The sequence below is a fragment of the Ursus americanus genome, chromosome 2 (genome assembly GCF_024610735.1).
Source record: "Ursus americanus isolate L20-20 chromosome 2, mUrsAme1.1.p, whole genome shotgun sequence".
Lineage (NCBI taxonomy): Eukaryota > Metazoa > Chordata > Mammalia > Carnivora > Ursidae > Ursus > Ursus americanus.
In genome coordinates this window covers 28,143,258-28,162,500 of record NC_142128.1, presented here as the reverse complement: position 1 = coordinate 28,162,500, position 19,243 = coordinate 28,143,258, and the positions used below count along the sequence as shown (strand labels likewise).

Here is a 19,243-nt window from a genome sequence, read left to right as displayed (position 1 = left end):
TAGGACAATAATGCCTGGGGAGACACCACTATCCCCCCCACCACCAGTAATGATAGCGACCCATACTGTGCCCTCGGAGGGGTGTCAGGCCCTGTAGCACACATTGACATGGAGTAATTCATACAGCCTTCCCGTAGCCTCGTAACTCCCATTCTGTCATGAGCCCTGTTTTACAGGTGAGGAAACAGACAACAAGGTTATGTTACTTTCCCAAGATTACATGGCTGGTAAATGGCCCACCCAGATTTTGCATCTGTGCCATTGGCACACTGCCTCCCAAGAAAGTGCCCCTTGGGAATGAGACCAGGGGCCTGGTCAAAACTGTCTTGAGGGATCTGCAGAGATGAGCTATGCCCCATCCTTAACGCTCTCACGCTGGTGAACCAGGTCCCACTTCATCAGAGAGCATTATTCAGAGTGGTGTGAGCGCCCCCTGTGGAAATAAGTATGTATTACACAAGGGGTTTTCCCACTGCACCAAATTTTTTTTTTTACAGCAGCTTTTAAGATCTAATTCACCTGCCATGTAGTTCATCATTTAAAATATGAAATGAAGTTTATTTTTTAGAAAGTACCATGTTTTTATTTCTTTTAATTGTTTATTTTTATGTTTTTAGAATAAGAACATATTTGAAAAATACAAAAGAAAGTAAAGATCATTCAGGGTCTTACCACTGCTAAAAATATATATTTATGTGTTTATATAGAATATATTTTTCTAGCTAGAAAGTTCCATCCACTTCTCTCCAGTGCCTTCCATGTTCTTACAGCTTATTCCCTTCGTTTATATACCTAAATTTATAAAAGGGATATATGCTTGTTGTAAAAAAAAAAAAAGAAAAATTAATATAGCAAGTTTATGGGGGAGAAAGGATGAAAGCTCTCTTTCATCCTCTCCATTTCTCAGCTTCCCCTAAGCTAGCCCCAATCCTGGCCCAGAGCACATCCAGTTGTAGCGCTAAGGAAATGTTGAACTGAGCTAAGAAGCCCTTCAGAAATAAGGGCTGTGTGATCCTGAGCAAGTGACTTACCTTCTCTGTGTCAGTTTCCTCCTGTGCAAGGACCCCACTTATGGGACTATAGTGTGGATTAAATGAGGTCATGTGACAGTGATCTTGGAAAGCATTAGCCATTCCTTTTATAGTGCCCTCCACACACAGGAGGCATTTGGAGTAACACCTTTCCCCCTGTGTCTGTCCAGAGAAGACCACTCATTGATCAGTTCAGTCCGTAAATATTCGTGGAGTCCCTGCTGTGTGCTGTGGGCCCTGGAGTATGGCAGTGAACAGTGAATGAACCTGTCCTCATAGAGTGGACATTCCAGGGGGCATGGAGAACAGAATAAGCAAATGAAAGCACACCTCAAGTGCTAGGAGGTGCCACGTGGTGTAAGGGAGAATGGAGCAGGGGAGGTGATGGGGGCACAGAGCCAGGGGGTGGGCTGAATAGCCCCGAGATCAGCAGCACGTGAGGGAGCATGCCCAGAGGGGAGTTTGGGGAAGAGCCTTCCAGGCAGGGTGCAGAGGCCCAGAAGCAGGGCACGCAGGTGCATTTGAGGAATAGTGCAGCCTCGTGGGGAGCAGAGGGAGCCAGAGGAGGGTGATGAGGTCAGAGCGGATGTGTAGCCAGCTCACCTGTAGCCTTGAGGCTCCTGAGACGGACCTCAGATTCCTTACCCTGCCCTCCCCCCCCCACAGGCTCCCTGGCGAGTGGAGGAGATGACTCCGCCCAGTGACTGGCCTCAGGTGGGCCGAGTGGAATTCCGAGACTACGGCCTGCGTTACCGAGAAAACCTGGACTTGGTTCTCAAAAACATCAACATCACCATAGATGGAGGGGAAAAGGTGGGTGCACCTCGTTTCCCCTAACCGTTCATAGCAGGGCGTCGCTTGCAACCAGGCAGGTATAACCAGGCACATCATTTCCTCAGTTTATCAAAGTCCAATTCCGTGGGGTAGCATGGCCTTTTCTGGGAGGGGCTTGTGGAAGTAGAAGCTGCTAGAGTTTCCCAGCCGCATTGCATACTGTTAGTGGGGAGCCAGATGAGGCCTGCAGGTACGTTTTGAAAAAGATCTGAATGCGTTGCAAATACTGAAATGTGGTATGTCTTATATAAAAATCCATTTCTTCTTTCTTTTTTTCTGAATGAGTGAGCATGCACGCTTATGGTGGTAGGAAGGGCAAAGGGAGAGAGAAAGCATCTTAAGCAGGCTCCATGCCCAGTGTGAAGCCCAACGCAAGGCTGGAGCTCATGACCCTATGTGATCATGACCTGAGCCAAAATCAAGAATTGGATGCCTAACCAAGTGAGCCCACCCAGGCGCCCCAATTTCCTGCTTTCCTTGAAACATCAGTACATCTAACAACACTGGGCTTTTACTCCCTCCCTGGTTCTTTCTAGACGAGAGCCTCCCAGCTCACCCGGTCCCTCCCCAGCTCACATATGTGCCTACTTGGCCCCTGTAGGCATTCGAGTTTGCCACCTCGAGAATAGAAAGATGCCATCATCACTACTAGGGATGGCTCAGTGAACGTGTGAAGTTGTCAGAATTCTGGAATGTATTCCTAGTCCCAAGCTGTTCCTGGAAGATGTCGTTCCTCTGAGACCCTTAGACCCTCCTCAGGAATCAGACGAAGGGTCTTCCTGGCTGTCTGCCAGAGGAGAGGACAGGGTTTCTTTCATCTCTGAACATACGTGTTTGCTAAACCATTCTTATCCCAAGGCTCAGAATGTTCCATTCCCATGAGATAATTTCTCTAACTTATAACAAGGGGATGAACAGAGTAGGTGGTGTTCTCGCTGAGGTTGTATGGCTTATGTTCCATCATGAGACTCAGCTCTGTGACATTTCTGTTAGAGGCTGGAGGAGGCCTGCCTTTCAAGAGCCCAGATGAGAAGGCAAGAGTTGTAATTGGATGTCAGGAATGTCAGTCATTGGCCACTGAGCAGGGAGCCCCATTTCCTGAAGAGAGGATGAGTGGAGACCGGGTCCTGTCCCTAACGTCTTGTTGCTTCTGCAGCTGGCATGGAGGGAGGGTGTGCAGGGGTATCTGCTTGAATCTTTGAGCTACTTTGACAGCTCGGGATGAGAAACTCACCATCAAAGGATTGAAAAACAGTATGGGGGAAAATGCCTGATTATTAACATTATTTAGAGTTGAAAATAATAAGGCTTTATTGAAAATACCTTCTCCTTGAGCCCTGTCGCCTTTGGAGGTCTGTACTAACTTATCAAAAGAGCTGAATATCGTTTTAACTTATAAGAAGAGGAGGCACAGAGAAGGAAGCCCTTTTTTTAATTTAAGATTTTATTTATTTATTTGAGAGAGAGAGAAAGTTCACGTGCACAAACTGGGGAAGGGGCAGAGGGAGAGGGAGGGGCAGATCCCCACTGAGCAGGGAGCCCGACATGGGACTCGATCTCAGGACCCTGGGATCATGACCTGAGCTGAAGGCAGACAGTTAACCCACTGAGAAGGAAGGCGCCCCAAGAAGGAAGTCCTTGACCCTTGGCCAACACAGCTCCTGGAGGAGTGTCCCTGGGAAGCTGCCGACAGGGAGGAATATGGTGGGCATCGGGTCAGCCAGATGACTGAACGACTTTAGGGCAGACACCTGAAATGTGGGCCCTGTGTGGGGGGCAGGCGGGAGGTAACCCCCAGACACGAGCATCCTCACCTCACCCTGGGCCCTTCCTATCCCACAGGTTGGCATCGTGGGGCGGACGGGAGCTGGGAAGTCGTCCCTGACCCTGGGCTTGTTCCGGATCAATGAGTCTGCTGAGGGGGAGATCATTGTTGACAACATTAACATTGCCAAGATTGGCCTACATGATCTGCGCTTCAAGATCACCATCATCCCGCAGGTGGGGTCTGGGTGCACCGAGGGCGGGAGTGGGGCGCACTATGATGTATGTGTGTATGTGTTCGGGACAAATGTAGATGTATTCCTCCTTTATTATTTTCATTGAAATGATACTGTCTCTTTGCCATTGAATCTCCTCTTAGGATATAAATCACAGTGGGAACTAACCGGGTATCATTCCTTCACTCCTGCCGGCTCCACTCAGGACAGGAATAAGCCTTCCAAGAGCCAGGCAAGAAATAGGAATTTTCTAGGCTGATTGCTGTAGGTGTGATTCCTTCATGTGTTGCCTTGTCTTGTTATTTTATCTAAAATTTCTTCTAAGATTCTCTTTAGGAGGCAGGGAACAGGGAGGAATCCACAGTACTTTACGATTAGGAATTACCCGTGCTGCTTCTCCCTTCCAGAAGTTTCCGTGTATTGGAAGCTCTGGGAAGTCTTGCCAAAAGAAGTTTATTTTATTTCACTTAACCCAGAGTTTTCCAAACCTTTTCCCCCAATTACTAACATCTCCAGAAATAGTGATCCCAAGGAACGCTGGAACCCCATCTTGAGCGATTCTGGTTAGAACTGTTCACGTTGCACCTGTTTGCCCCAGGTGTAGGCATCATGACGTGAGCCTCACCTGCCATCTGCTGTCTTCTCCCCAAACAGGACCCTGTTTTGTTCTCGGGTTCCCTCCGCATGAACCTGGACCCGTTCAGCCGGTACTCAGATGAGGAAGTCTGGACGTCCCTGGAGCTGGCTCACCTGAAGGACTTTGTGTCCGGCCTTCCCGACAAGCTGAACCACGAGTGTGCAGAAGGCGGGGAGAACCTGAGGTAGGCAGGGGATTGAGCCCTGGACCGGGTCTCCTCTGTCGAGGTGTTTAAAGATTCTGTCCGTTTACATCTGTGTCAGGCCTAGGTTTGCGTACCAGCTCTGCCGCAGATGAGCCATTTTCTCTTCACTTCTTGTAGCCTCACTTTCAGCATCTGTAAAATGGGTTTCAGTCCACTCTCATCGCACCATGAGGTATAAAACCAGGATGGCTGACATGGTTCCTTTCTTACACTAGGTTTAGTCAGTTGAGAGGGATTGTTGTTCAACTATTGAAAGACTTCCTTCTCGGTCAGTAAATAGCACTTTCCTGAGCCCTCTGAGTCGCCACCCGCTGACCCAGCTGCCCTGGCCCTTCTCCCAGGATCCCCAGGATCCCCCCGTGACCCAGCAGCTCAAGTATCCCTGCCTGGCGCCACAGGGAACCTGAGTCCTGCCCCAGTGCCCTCCATGCCTCATCCGTCCCTGTGACAGCCAACCACCAGTCCTCACATGTGTTCCACTGCTCAGACACTAGGGCTGGTCAGCCAGGCAGCTCTGCTATCCTCAGCTCACTCATATGGCTGGGGGTCTGCTGGGGCCGTGAGGGTCGGCTCCCCACGTCCCTCATCCACCAGCGGACCAGCCCCAGCACATTGCCAGGGCGATAGCAGAGGCTCACAAGTGAGCAGGCCCCGGTGTGCGTTCCCTTTGCGAGCTTCTGTCGCCTTGCTTGCCAGCATCCCGTTGACCAAAGCAAGACCCATGGTTGAGTCCAGAGTCAAGTGGGAGGACCCTAGAGAAGGCACAGATACGGGACCATTTTGTGACCTGTCATACCGCCGTGCTCAGCTGGTCACTTATTTTGGATTTCCCCTCTGAGCCCTGTTCTGAGCACGATGCCGAGCCCAACTCTAGCTCCACAGCGAGACTGTCCTGAGCGGTCCCTGATGTCTGCCGTGGCCGCAGGTGCGAGGAACGGGGAGTTGCAGGGCTCTCCTGGTCTTGGCCACACCGAGTGTCCCCTCCCTCTTCTCCCAGCTCCGGCCTGGGCTCAGGGTTCGGGATGGTTTTGACCCTGTGTCTCCTGGTCTTTCTGTGCTGGTCAAGTGTTGGGCAGCGCCAGCTTGTGTGCCTGGCCCGGGCTCTGCTGAGGAAGACCAAGATCCTTGTGTTGGACGAGGCCACGGCGGCCGTGGACCTCGAGACGGACGACCTCATTCAGTCTACCATCCGGACGCAGTTTGAAGACTGCACCGTGCTCACCATTGCACACCGGCTCAATACCATCATGGACTACACAAGGTGATGCTCCCTGCACAGACACTCTGGTCCTGGGGATGTCCCCATTCGTTCAGCACCGTCCTGTGTGTAGTGACAGCCCTTCCTTTCCCCTGGGTATTTCTGACATCACTCCATTATGTATTCAATCCATACACACGTGTGGAGTGCCCGCCACATTCTCGCCCTATTCTAGGCACTGGGGACTCAGCAGGGAGGTATCAGACAAGGAGCCTGCCTGAGGGACCTTCTAGAACAGTTGGGGGCTGGGTGCGGAGACAGACAGTAAACACAGGAACACACCCAATGGTGCTGGGAACGAAGTAGAAAAGGTGAGAGCCAGTCCTGGGGTCGGCATTACGGGACTCTGAGCAGGAGGGGTGGAGGAAGGCAGCCAGTCAGAAGGCTACTGCAGCAGTCCTAACAGAAGGTGTGAGGCGACTGACCCAAAGCAGGGATTTGTTCAGGTGGCTCTTGAGGGTACAAGGTGCCGACCCTCCCCTTGCCCTCACGTCTGTGTCTCCTCCTCTTGCAGGGTCATCGTCCTAGACAAGGGAGAGATCCGGGAGTGCGGCCAGCCCTCCGCCCTCCTGCAGCAGAGGGGTCTTTTCTACAGCATGGCCAAAGACGCTGGCCTGGTGTGAGCCTGGAGAGCGGGCGCATCTGGTCAGAATAGCAGGGCCAACACGCCAGCGTCCGGGGATGACGTACTGAGGCACCGTCCTTGGGAGCCCAAGCCTCCTATATACTGAACCGAAAAAAAAAAAAAAACCAAAACACACAAAGGAGCCACCGTGTGGCCCCCGGGCTGGAATTGGCTGTGAAGAAGCAGGAGAGACAGAGATGCAGCCCACCCAGAACGCTCCCGCCCTTGCCTCCATTGCCCCTGCAAGACGCACGTATGTTCTCCCGCCCCTGGGAATGCACGCTCGTGCTCTTGGTGCTCGTGAGGACCTTTCGGCAGCCAGACTGCCAGAGAAATTGGTTTCATAAACTACGCTAGTGACCAAATCCAGCCAACTGCCTCAGATCTCTCCAGCCAAAGTCAACAGATTCTGTCTTTGAGAAGCTCCCCGGCCCCCGACGGCTGTCCCCGGCACCCCCCAGAGTGCTTTGTCTCCTTGGGGCTGCAGGTGGGAGGTGAGGGGCCTGGGAAGATTGCTCTCACCTCGGGCAGTACCCCGAGGGCCAAGGACGCTCCTCTTACCCACTGTCTGGTCTTCCATGCGCTTAGACGCTGGGAACCCGCGTCCCAGCTCTGCTCTCCTGGTACTTGCCTCCCAGGCTGGGGTACCCTCCTGTCCACGGACTTCTCACTAACGGGACTCGGCAGGACTTCTGGGCTGTCCAGACCCGGAGATCATCTCAGTACCGACTCCCCAGCCTGGCCGCTCAGCTCCTCATCCACTCCGGTCTCCTTGCTTTCTTGCTTCCTCTTTCTGCCCATGGCTAGGATGGCTTTAGTGCTCTAGTCCCTGAGAGAGAAGATCTGCCGGCAGTGATGAAATGGCCAAGGCCAGGAGCGCTAGGTACCTCCCAGGTACGACTGGTTGGGACTGAAAAGAGCCCTGTTGAGTCTCTTAGATTTCTTTTCTCGCCCTTGGCATCTGGGTAGCTTGAAGGATGGCAGTGTGGAGAACTTGACGTTTCCTGACCGAGTCACTTCCAGGACAAGAAAAGAACCCATTCACGAATATCAGTGATGGCTTTTTCTTTTCTCTCTTTTTTTTTTTTTTTTGGCTTTTTTGTTTTTTTGGCTTTAAGTGCTGCTCCAAGGGAGAAAACAGTCTCGACTTTAATTTCTTGGGCGGAGGTGCTGTTTGGGGAGCAGCATTCCCAGGGAGTAGCCACAGCGGCCGCCATGTGACAGGTGGTCCACGTGTTCCTGGAAGAAAACGGAGAAGCAGAGTCCTTCGAGGTTTCTCAGAGACCAAAGCAAGACCCACGATGCAGAGGAAGGTCACTGCTGCTCCAAGATTCATACTCGCTATGAATTACATGGCTGACTTCACACCCAGAGAAGCATCTTTTTTTTCTTTTAGGTGGAAATATATATTTATTTTTTTGTAAGTTATACCATTCTTTCACATTAGATAAACCAAGTTTTTCTTGGGGATCTTTTTCTAATGACTTAACACTGGAAACGTGAACATTTGCAAATAATTTACAGTAAAAAAATTATTTTGTTTCATACTGAATAATTGTTCTGTTTTCTTTGGGGCATTAGCAGAGAGTTCTGCCATGTCCTTCAGAAGTCTGGACGGGGTTATCCTCTTGGCTGCTTCTTTCTTTCTCTTTGGCAAAACCGTTGTCTCCAGTGGGAGCTCTTGTCCAGGAACGGGACCTTAGAGGTGAAGAAGCAGGTGGGGTTTAGCAGGGAGTCGGCATGGCACGGTAGACAGAGCCTGGGCTTGAACTCTGCCCTCACGGTTTGCTGACTGTGTGACCCTGTGTAAGTCACTGCACGTCTGTGCCCCAGCTGCCTTGTCTGTAAAATGGGGCTGATCACACCTGCCCCGCGGGATTGTTGTGGCACGCACAGCCTTGGTCCTCTAAGACACAAGTCAAGCAAAAGTCCCACGTGGCCAAAGTTACCCTAGAAAATCTCCTTGCGTTAGGATAGGGCAGGCTATGCTGTGGTAGCGAACCAGACCTGAACTCTTAGGAAATGAAAGCCAGGGTTTATTTCCCGTGCATTTTTTGATGAGCGTCAGATGACGCACCCCCGTTCTTAAGTGCCCCAAACCGGAAGCGACGCAAGTCCGTTCCACTCAGCTGATTGGCCAGGATCAGTCACGTGGCCGCAACCGCACCGCAAAGGAAGCTGGGAGATGCTGGGGTGCGTAAGGAAGAGCAGAACCTCCTCCCGTGGTCGTTCCCGTGGTTTCTGAGTTGTGGCTAGCGGGGAAGTGAGGCCGGCGTGTTAGGTTTCTGAGTTTGCACTGGGTGAGTCTTGGTAGTGAAGAATTGCTGTATTTGGGGAACAAGCCATGTGTGCTGCACCCTGAAACTACGTACTGAGTAACCGCGCGAGGGGGCGTTCTGGCGCTGCCGGGCTTCCCTCCAGCATTGCTGCCCTCGCCACGCCCCACCACCACTGACACCATTGTCCAGCGTTGCCGTGCGTCCGCGACTGGAGCGTGAACATGCTCAGTAAAGAGAAGCTGGTCAGCTTACTCCCGTTGGAAGGGAAGTATCTGGACGTGCCACTTGGGGTGTCAGTTTTAGATGTGCGGTCCCAGGTCAGGTCCTAACCAGGCGTCCAAGCGTGTGACCTGGTGTGTGCCTGTGGGTGTGCGTTGTGGGACAACCGGTCCTCAGGAGGGTTGCGGGCCTGGGTTGAAGCTCACGCTGCTGCTTCCTGAAGAGGAGGCCGCATGCAGCCTTAACCCCGGAGAGGGTGGCGTCAGAAGCCCCAAGGCGGGGGCAGGGGCGCCTGATCCCCCGCTCGTCCAGGTAAGTGCTTCCTTGCTGTGGAAGGAGCAAAGGGGGCACCTCCCATGTGCCAGGCCATGGGCTCGGTGCTCGGGCTCGGTGCTCAGCCTCGCTCCCGTGGAAAGGGATCCCCAGGCCAGAGAGGAGTGGAGAACTGGTGTGATGCTTCCTGTGTGGGTCCCTCAGCACACTCCAGCGAAGCACTCAGAATCTGACCACTTCCCTGCCTTCCTGTTGCTGCTTTGTGGGTACCTTCCTCCTGCCCCTGGACAGCCACCTCAGCGATTTCCTGCTGCCCTGGCCACACCCCCACCCCACTCCCATACAGTCTGTTCACCCAGTAGCCCTCATGCACCTGTAAAAACACTCCATCATAACCCTCCAGTGGTCCCCATCTGGCGACAGCCAGCTACCCCAGCTTCCCGTGACCTCTGCCCTCAGCTCCCCTCCAGCCACCTCACAGGTCCTCCAGCCACACGCCCCTCTGCTGTTCCTCCAGCATCTGGGCACTGCCCTGCCCTGTGTCTCCCCGCTTCCCCAGATGTCAGCATGGCTGGGTGCTTCCCTGTTTTCTTTTACAGTGGCAGCTTCCCGAGAACAAGGCTTTGATTGGTTTACTCCTTAATGAACACCCACCATGGGCACACAGCTCGCACCCGGTGACTGCATTCTCTGATCCAAGACCCAACTCTCCATGCCGGGCCCTGGGCCAAGTGTGACGTCACTGGGGCCTCTAGAACGTGCCTTTCAGGAGCTGCGCTTTCTTCGTGGGTACAGCTGGGATCCTTGTGTTCACCTGGCCAGGTGGCTGTGAGGAGGGAAGCCGAGCCAGGTAAAGCACCCAGCGCCACGCCTGGCCCTCAGGACACCGTCCTACATGGTGATGCCTTTCATTCATTCATTTGTCCCTCGATCCATCCATCCCTCTACCCATCCAGCCGTCCCTATATCCATCCATCTGTCTATCATCCATCCATGCAGTCGTTATTTATGGAACACTCCCATGTGCTATGCACCGTGCCAGGGGCTGGGAAGCAGAGTGAACACATATGAACAAATTCCTTGCCTCAGAAAAGGAAAGGAGCTCATTCCTTCCCTTCAGGGGGTGTTGCCAAAGTGGAATTCAGCTGTCAGTGAGCTGACATTCTAGACCTAAAGAAGTGTGCACGAGGCAGCAAGGTGGTTAGCACATGGGCTCTGGCGCCAGGCCACTCAGGTTCAGATACCCGCTTATGCTCTGTCTGCATTTTCTCGTCTGCGAAAGGGGCCTCATGAATGCATCCTGGTAAGGTGATAACCATGGTACCTTCCTCCCTGCCTTGTAAGGATTCACTGAAAGGCTGTGGTGGGCGTTTGCAGTGACACGAGGGGACACGGGAGGTTAAAGGACCGACCGAGACAGGCACTGACCACAGGTCTGTACACGGCTTTTCCTGCAGCTGTGTTCCCCCCCCCAAGCCTGTGGCACGGTCTCCGGGGAGCCGTGGTGTGGGCCCCCCCCACCCTCGTCAATGCTGGCTCCCATGGCGCACACTCCGCTTGCTGGCAAACCACCTCCCTCCAAGAAAGAGGCTGTGGTGGCCCTCGAATGACCCCGAGTGCGTTTGCCAAACACCCTGCTGCTGCTTTTGCCTGCGGTCAGTCTGCCCGGATGCCAGGGGCCCTGCTCCAGGCAAAGTGCCACGTCTGGTCCCTTCCTGTCCTTCCAGGTTGCGCAGGAACCCCCGTGCGATGCCTTGGGTCGTGGTGTTAAATAGACCCAGGACAGTAACCACCCCCTGCTCTGCCCCTTACAAACCGGGTGACCTTGGCAGGTCACATGAACTCTGAGCCTCATTTTCCACATTTCCAAACCGGAGCTGGTAGGTGCTAGTAATGGTGGGGGCAGGCTTTGGAGGCAGGTCTGGGGGCGGGCAAGGAATACAGCCCTCTGACCCCACTTGGAAGGCATCCAGATGAGCTGCTGGCCACACATTGGCAGAGGGACGTATGCAGAAGCTGCAGTTAGAGTTAGATTTCGTTACCTCCGGGCTGAAAACCCTCCACCGGGTGGACCTGTGGCCCGGCTGGGACAGGGAGTGGGGGAGGTGCCCCCGGCCCTTCCTGATACACCCACACAGCCACTGTCCATGTAGCTGGATGTTCGGTGGGTTGGGTTAGCCCAGTACCTCTCTGCCGGGTGATTGATTCCCCAGGGGACCTTTGGCAGCATCTAGAGACATCTTTGTAATGACTGGAGATGACCATGCTTTTGGCATCTAGTGAGAAGAGGCCAGGGATGCTGGCGAACATCTCACAATGCGTGACCCAGAATTAATGAGCCCCACGTCAACAGCCATGCGGTTAAAAAAAATCCTGGCGTCTGTACCCTCTCCCCCATGGAGGACCCGAGGAGGTCCTCAAACAGAATAGTGTTGACAATAACAGTGAAAGTTGGTTGAGCAAGGACTTTGTGCCCAGCTCAGCTCTGAACACTTACACGTATTAACTTTATCCCCGTAGCAAGGCCATGAGGTCCGGAGGAACCCCGGGCTGCCAGAAAGTTCCCATCCAAGGCGTGGACTCATTTCTCATGCTGCCCTTCACCGCAGCGTGTCTGTGTGACCTCAGGCTATTTTAGACTCTGCTCCCTCTTCCCGCGCCTGCAGCCAGATTTAGCAGTGCTGTGTTGTTCCCCGTCGTGGAAGCAAACACCCGACCATCTCTGCCGGGGTCCTCAGGCTTCTAGCGGTCTCCCGCGGACACTCTCCAGCTGTTCCACCCGCTGCTGGGGCTCCCCCTGCGCCCCACCCAGGAGCTGAATTTTGGTCTTTCACACACATGAAATGTGTGCCCTGAGCAAATTCTCTCCATGGGGGGCCCGGGAGTCCCTGGCTCCGCAAATCTTGTTTTTGGCAGTGAATGTGCTGGTGTTGGCCTCGGACCTGTTTCTCGGTGTGGGGGGTGGTGGCTTGTGTGTCGGTTCAGACAAGACACCCTTTGGGGCTCATTGATGAGTGTGGAGGAACGGCAGCAGGAGGTGTGGAGTTCTCTGGAATCCTACAGGGAGCTTTAAAAACACTTAAGAAATAGCACATCAGCGTGTGGCTGCGGGCGGGAGGAAGGCGGCAGGTATGGTCACAACGTGGCAACCAGAGGGGTCCTGGTGGTACTGGACGTGTTCAGCATCCCAACCAGTGGTGGCGAGTGCAGGAGCTTGTGCAGAAACACGTGTGTGCACACCCGTGCACAAATCCTAGTTAAAGTGGGGAAGTCCGCACAAGATCGGCCAGTGGTACTAATGTCAGCATTCTGGTTATGATACTGTACTACCGTTTTTCAAGATGGTGTTATTGGGGGGAAGCAGAGTAAAGCTACCCAGGAACTTTCTGGATTATTTCTTATAATTGCTTGTCCATCCACAACCATCTCAAAATAAAGGGGGTTATTTGTAAAAGGTACACGCTCCATTGCCCCAGCCCAAGCCTGAGCCCCAGGGATGTTGATTTCCAGGGTCTGCGTTGGCACCCAGGCATGGGCGGGTTTTTGAGTCCCTCAGGTGAGGCCCCTGGGCAGCCAGCGTCAACTTTAGCTCCGGGGTGGACCGGGTGGACGGAGCTGGATCAGACCGACCTGGGCGTTGCCGTGTCCTCCCGGATCTGTGATGATGGGCCACTTCCTCTGCCATTTTCCTCCCAGAGAGCAGAGGGGTCTAGACCCAACCCTGCAGTGCCACTGATGACCCCGGTCACTGGCACCCCCAGGGCACAGCAGTCTCTCTGGGCTGATACAACGAGGCAAGGCTTGAGGGCTCAGACCAGGCCTGACTCCTGTGCCAGCCTATAAAACAGGCCTTTCTGGGCTAGCAACTGGGCGGGGCTGCCACTCTCTGCCACCTGCCCCTTGTCCATGACCAGTATCCTGCAGGCGTAGAGGGAAACGAGCAGCTCTTACCAGCACAGTCGGTCCTGGGCGCTCTGCTGCGGAAAGCCGAGCGTGTCTGCTCTGGCTGAGTCTGGCCTCCCCTGTGGTTTCCAGACCCCAACACGCAGGGTGGACGCATTTGCTGGGCATGAGTCCTTGGCCTCCTCCCTTCCCCTCTGGGCATCAACTCCTGCAGACTGGGCACTCGATAATCCATTCCAGCGCCCCCCCCCCACCCCGGCTCGAAACCCTGCTGCCTTCCTCTGCCGCTGCGGGGGTGGCAGGGGCCCGGGGAGCCCCGAGGGCCAGCCGGGAGAGGGGTGCGTACCTGGCGCAGTCCATCACGGAGCGCAGGCGGTGGGCGATGAGCAGCACCGTGCACCGGGCGAACCAGCTGCCGAGCGCGGCCTGCATCTGGAGCTCCGTGCCCGGGTCCACGGCGGCCGTGGCCTCATCCAGGATGAGGATCTGGGTTTTCCGGAGCAGGGCCCGCGCCAGACACAGGAGCTGCTTCTGGCCCACACTGGGAATGAGTGGGAGAGTCAGGGTGGACATTTGTGTGCCTGCATGTCAGGATTGGCAGGGTCTGCCCACAGATGGGGTTCCCCCGACAGCTGCAAAAGTGGGGGGGGGGGGTACACGTGCACATCTACACGTGGGTCGGTCCACAGAGCTGGTAGCAATCCCCATCCTGCCGTTTTTGAGCAGGGTGACTCGAGGCAAGACATTCAAACCCCAGCGGTGAAACGGCTATTTCTATTTTTATTCTGGGGTCTTCACCTGGTGTCGGACACACGAGTGAGTGCGTGTGCATAAGCTAAGTCACTTCTCACGATGACCACCAAGGTGGTTACTGTATTAACGAGTCTTGTGGCTAATGAGGGTGTGAGGACATCGTAAGTCCCATAAAAGTGCTCTGCAGTGTGCTTACCACAGAGAAAGCCCTCAGCACCCGGGAGCTTCTCCTACTCTAATTACAGACGGGGAAGTTGAAGCGTGAGGTCACACGGTCTGTCAGACCCCTGACCCTCGAGACCCAAGGGTGTCTGGGGCTCTTTCCTGCCGTGCTTTGCTGCTTCTCAATGCAAGGCCTTCCAGCAGTGTCTCTGGAGAACCAGGAGCTACTGTGGCCGTGCTGGGGGCCCCGGGCAAGTCTCAGGCCTCCTGTGCCAAATGCTGCAAAATGGGATTAGTGAGAATGTCCCTCTGAGGACTACAGGGAAGAATTTTTGTTCCCTATATCCAGGCACTGTTTCAGCAACTTGATGCATGAACCCCAGGAGATACTAACTGCAATTTGCATTTTACAGATAAGGAAAGTGAGGCCCAGAAGAATAACTTGCCCAGGGTTCTAGAGCTGCTAACTGGGGGACGCTGGATTTGAAGCATGTCTGAACACTTAACCACCAAGCTATGCTACATCTCCAGTGTCTGGAAACTATTAGCACCCCCAGCCCCTGACCCTAACACCTTTGGGGGCAGATGGGTTTTAGCATCCAGAACGTCTTAGTTGTTTTGTTTTTTTTTCCCCAAAGATTGTATTTATTTGAGAGAGAGAGAGAGAGCACGCGTGCATGTGAGCTGGGGTGGGGGTGGGTGCAGAGGGAGAGAGAGAACCTCAAGCAGATGCCTTGCTGAGCACAGAGCCCAGTGCAGGACTTGATCTCATAACCCGGAGATCATGACCTGAGCCAAAATCAAAAGTCAGATGCTTAACCGACTGAGCCACCCAGGCACCCCCGGAATGTCTTGATTTTGAAAAAAGCACACACCTATACACCTGGCTGCATTATTCACAATAGCCAAAAGTTGGAAGCAACCCGAGTACCCATCAATGAATGAATGGGGAAGAAAGATGTGGTCTCTCTATACAACGGAGTATCGTTCAGTCTTAAAAAGGAAGGAAGTTCTGGGGCGCCTGGGTGGCACAGCGGTTAATTGTCTGCCTTCAGCTCAGGGCGTGATCCCGGTGTTATGGGATCGAGTCCCACATCAGGCTCTTCCGCTATGAGCCTGCTTCTTCCTCTCCCACTCCCCCTGCTTGTGTTCCCTCTCTCGCTGGCTGTCTCTCTTTGTCGAATAAATACATAAAATCTTTAAAAAAAAAAAAAAAAAAGGAAGGAAGTTCTGACACCTGCTACAATGTGGAGAACATTGTGCTGCGTGAAATAAGCCAGCCACGTAAATGAGGTACCCAGAGTAGCCAAATTCCTAGACACAGCAGAATGATGGCTGCTGGGGCTGTGAGCTGGGGAAAACAGAATGGTTTCCTTAATGGGTACAGGGTTTCACTTTTGCAAGGTGACACAGTTCTAGACATGGATTGCACCATGGTGGGAATGTACTCAACAGTTCAACACTACCAGTTGTACATTAAAACATGGTAAAGAAGCTGAATTTTATGTGTATTTTACCACAATTAAAATTTATTTTAAAGGACATAGGCCAGGGGCGCCTGGAAGGCTCAGTCGGTTAAGTGTGGGACTCTTGATTTGGGCTCAGGTCATGATCTCAGGGTCATGAGAACAAGCCCACATTGGGCTTGCACTGGGGGGTGGAGCCTGCTTGAGACTCTCTCTGTTTCCCTCTCCCACCCCCACTCGCACGCACTCTCTCTCTCACAAAGACAGAAAAAACATATACCATATGTTACTTGGTACCCTCAGTAAATGTGGCCTTAGCACCAATATCAAACACAGTACTTTTACAGCAAAATAAATGTTGAGCGGGATAAAGAAAGACGGTAGCCTTGTGTCGGTAAAGCTGGGTTTTGTCACCCAAATACATTTAGGGACTGAATTTAGGAAAAAGAAACTGGCTCTTCAGAGACTGTGTTGGCATTTGGGATTGCTGCTAAGGGATGGGATTCATACTGTGAGTACTGACTGACGGGGCTGACGGTCCCACAGGGGAGGCAGATATCCAGGGCATATTATCCCAGGGCTGAGGCATTTGGGGGGAGCCTTGGCCACGCTCCCCTCTCCCCCTAGCTCCTCCCAGGTCCTGGGGTGGGGGGGCAAGCCTACCTCAGGTTGTGACCTTGCTCGGCACACTCATACTGGAGCTGGCCCGGCAGGCTGGCCACCACGGCTCTGAGCTGCACCATCTCCAAAGCTTCCCAGATGGCTTCGTCCGTGTGCTCATTCAGCATGTCCAAGTTCATCCGCAGAGAGCCGGGGAACAGGGTAGGGTCCTGGCCAGAAGGGGCAGTGGGTCAGAGCCGGGCCCTGCCGTGCCTTTCACCTCTGCCCACCCCCTTCCCCCAGACCTCACCTGCGGGATGACGGTGACCCTGGACCGCAGCGTGTGCAGCCCCACGTGGGCGATGGGGACCCCGTCGATCCAAATCCCCCCCTCTGCCGCCTCCAGGAGCCGCAGGAGGCCTCCGGCCAGGGAGGACTTCCCAGCCCCCGTCCTGCCAACGATGCCCACCTGTCAGGGGATGGGAGGCAAGGCTTGTTCTGACCAGGCCTGGCCAGAGGAAGGCAGGCCACAGGCCAGAGAGACCCCAGCATCTCTGTGAGATGTTTACCCTGCATCCGAGATCCATCTGTCTATCTATCATCCTTTAAGCATCCGTCCTTCCATCTGTCCCTGTGTCCTCTCATCTGATTACCTTTCCGTATACCCATCCCATTCTATTCAACCTTCTTTCTGTATATCATTATCGTCCCTTCATTTCTCCCATCTTTCCCTCCATTCCACGACCCTTCAAACTATCCCCCCACCCTTCCGTTTCTCCCTCCTTCCATCCTCATCCTTCCTTCCATCCCCATCCCAACCTATCGGTGTCCCATCCTTCCATCCATCTCCCGTCCCAGCCCAGCCATAGCTCCTCCTCTCACCCATTCGCCCATCATTGTATCCCCCCCCATCCTCCCTCAGTGTTTACTGTTGCATTCTCAATGTCTGACACCCGACAGAGGTTCAGCACGATTTGTTTAAGAAGTGAATGACGTGTCACCCATTGTAGGATAGGCACTGTTCCCGCCACCAGGAGCACCGAAATTAAGGAGTCCTTGCTCCGAAGAGCTCCCTGTCTGCTCTGGGAAATAGTGCAGCTGAGCACACTTCATTTGAATACAGTGTGATGAGCCAGCCCCCTCTATAATCAAACTCTGGGCCTGAAGCTGCCTGGGAGTGGGATGAGGGTTAATGGGGTAATCAGAGAAGGCTTCATGGTGGAGGGGATTCTTGAGTGGCATCTTGAAGGATGAATAGGAGTTTGGGGAGGGGGAAGAGTCCAGGTAAACTACACTAAGTGCTAGACTGTAAACTCCCCGAGGGCAGCACCGGGTGCCCACATGGCCCAGTGAGTTGGCTGCTCCACAAGTGTTGGCTAAGCCCCAGCAGGCCGATGCACGGAGGCTTCGGCCAAGGTCAGGAGTTTGGGCTTTCCTCTAAGAGAAGCTGGGAGCAGACGCAAGGTCTCAAGCACAGGAATGACATACTGAAATAAAGATCGTAGGAAAACAGACTGGAGGTGGTGAAATGGGAGGCTGGGGACTCAGTTAGGGGTCTGGAGCCATCCAGGGGGAGGCAGGAGGGAAGGGCAACCGGGTGGGGAGTTGATGGGACTAAGCATCTGTAAAATGGGATAATCCTAGTACTCCTGCATAGGGTTGTTGTCAGAGTAAAACTGCAAATGATAATTAATAAAAGCACTGGTAAACATTTCTGCAGCGCTTGCTATGTTCCAGGCACTGTTCCAGACAGTTTCTACGTATTAACTCAGTTAAACTTCACAACAGCTCTAGGAGAGTGACATTCTGATTTCCATTTTACAGGTAGAAAAACTGAGCTTAAGACGTGACGTGACTTGCCCAAGGTCAGCCACAGCAAAGCCAGGAGCTGAGGCCATGCAAACTGGATAAGGTATGTGGAGCATTCAGCCCTCTGCCCTGGCACGTAGTAGGTGTTCAACTAATGTCAGAGGCAAAAAGAATGAAGGGAGTCGCGGAGATGTCTCTTTGGGACACCAAGGTGGGCGAGTGGTGCATTTCACCAAGATGGTGGCAGCTTTGTGGGAGACTGTCAGTTCAGCTAGGGTGTGGTGGGTCTGCAGACAAGGGGAGCTGAGGTGGGGTGTGGAGGAGGCAGTGGGTGCTCAGGGCCTGGACCCTGGGCAGTGCTCACCCTGGGTCTGGCCTCCTTGCGGAGGAAGATGTGCGAGAGCCGCTCACCTTCTCTCCAGCGTGGATCTTGAAGGACACACCCCGGATGGCCAGCGGGAGCTCGGGGTGGTATCTCAGCCCGAAGTTCCGGAATTCGATCTGCCCTCCGTGAGGCCAGGGGGGCCGGGCTGCACAGGTGGGCAGCCTCCAGGGCGCCTGGGGCAGGAGGGGCAGGGGGTCAGAGGAGCCTCTCTCTGAGGTGTCTCACGAAATGGCACACCTCTTTGAGGTTCAGTTTCCTCTTCTTCAAAATGGGCATATTTACTGCTTTTTTCAAGGGTCGTGGGGGGCATGGAACACAGCAGAGCTAAAAACAAGTGGTATCTGGGATTATAAAAATAATGCTGGTATTGGCTACTCCATTATTATTATTATTATTAGCTGCTATTAATGGTCAGATAATATCCTCTCTTCCTCTAGAAGGGGTAGACACTCCCCTTTGTCTTTGTGAGGCAGGCGAGATTGTGCAGGAAGGGGTCATTAGCTGCCGCGGGCTATTTCTGTGACCTTGAACGGGCCTTCCACCCCCTGGAGGTGTCAGGGGGCCCGTAAGAGCAGTGGGCACGTATGGAGTGCCCACAGTGTGCCTGACCCGCAGTCCTTCATCGTGGGATGTCGCATGCCCCTCCCAGCATGCCCACACTGTCGCCTCGCCTTGTCACTCCTCTCTCCTGTAATCTCGCTGGGATGCCTTTGTCATGTTGCTAGCATGCTGCTGTTACGTTGCTGTCCCAGTGCTCTCACTCATGGTCCCCTGTCCCTCAGAGGAATGGTCTGCTTTGCCCAA

At 53.8% G+C, this 19,243-nt stretch overlaps 2 protein-coding genes across 8 annotated transcripts in view; one reads left to right on the top strand and one right to left on the bottom strand.

Annotated features, from left to right (window-relative positions):
- ABCC1 (ATP binding cassette subfamily C member 1 (ABCC1 blood group)) overlaps positions 1 to 6,721 on the top strand; it is a 129,653-nt gene extending 122,932 nt beyond the window's left edge. For 3 of the 6 annotated variants that reach the window (XM_045776062.2, XM_045776063.2, XM_087870260.1), the window contains 5 exons: positions 1,698 to 1,844; positions 3,708 to 3,866; positions 4,520 to 4,686; positions 5,705 to 5,968; positions 6,480 to 6,721. In XM_045776062.2, the coding sequence (XP_045632018.2) occupies positions 1,698 to 1,844; positions 3,708 to 3,866; positions 4,520 to 4,686; positions 5,705 to 5,968; positions 6,480 to 6,588 (846 nt within the window). In that variant the 3' untranslated portion in view covers positions 6,589 to 6,721. Of the gene's footprint in view, positions 1 to 1,697; positions 1,845 to 3,707; positions 3,867 to 4,008; positions 4,098 to 4,519; positions 4,687 to 5,704; positions 5,969 to 6,479 lie in introns of those variants that run through there. The other 3 variants (XM_045776066.2, XM_045776065.2, XR_015727886.1) reach the window with 2 other exon arrangements.
- Positions 4,686 to 19,243, bottom strand: part of ABCC6 (ATP binding cassette subfamily C member 6) — a 56,047-nt gene continuing 41,489 nt past the window's right edge. Inside the window, exons 27-31 of one of the 2 annotated variants that reach the window (XM_045776069.2) lie at positions 18,466 to 18,612; positions 16,556 to 16,714; positions 16,309 to 16,475; positions 13,611 to 13,805; positions 4,686 to 4,839 (exon numbers count right to left, since the gene is read on the bottom strand). In XM_045776069.2, the coding sequence (XP_045632025.2) occupies positions 4,833 to 4,839; positions 13,611 to 13,805; positions 16,309 to 16,475; positions 16,556 to 16,714; positions 18,466 to 18,612 (675 nt within the window). In that variant the 3' untranslated portion in view covers positions 4,686 to 4,832. Of the gene's footprint in view, positions 4,840 to 7,651; positions 13,280 to 13,610; positions 13,806 to 16,308; positions 16,476 to 16,555; positions 16,715 to 18,465; positions 18,613 to 19,243 lie in introns of those variants that run through there. The other variant, XM_045776068.2, reaches the window with a different exon arrangement.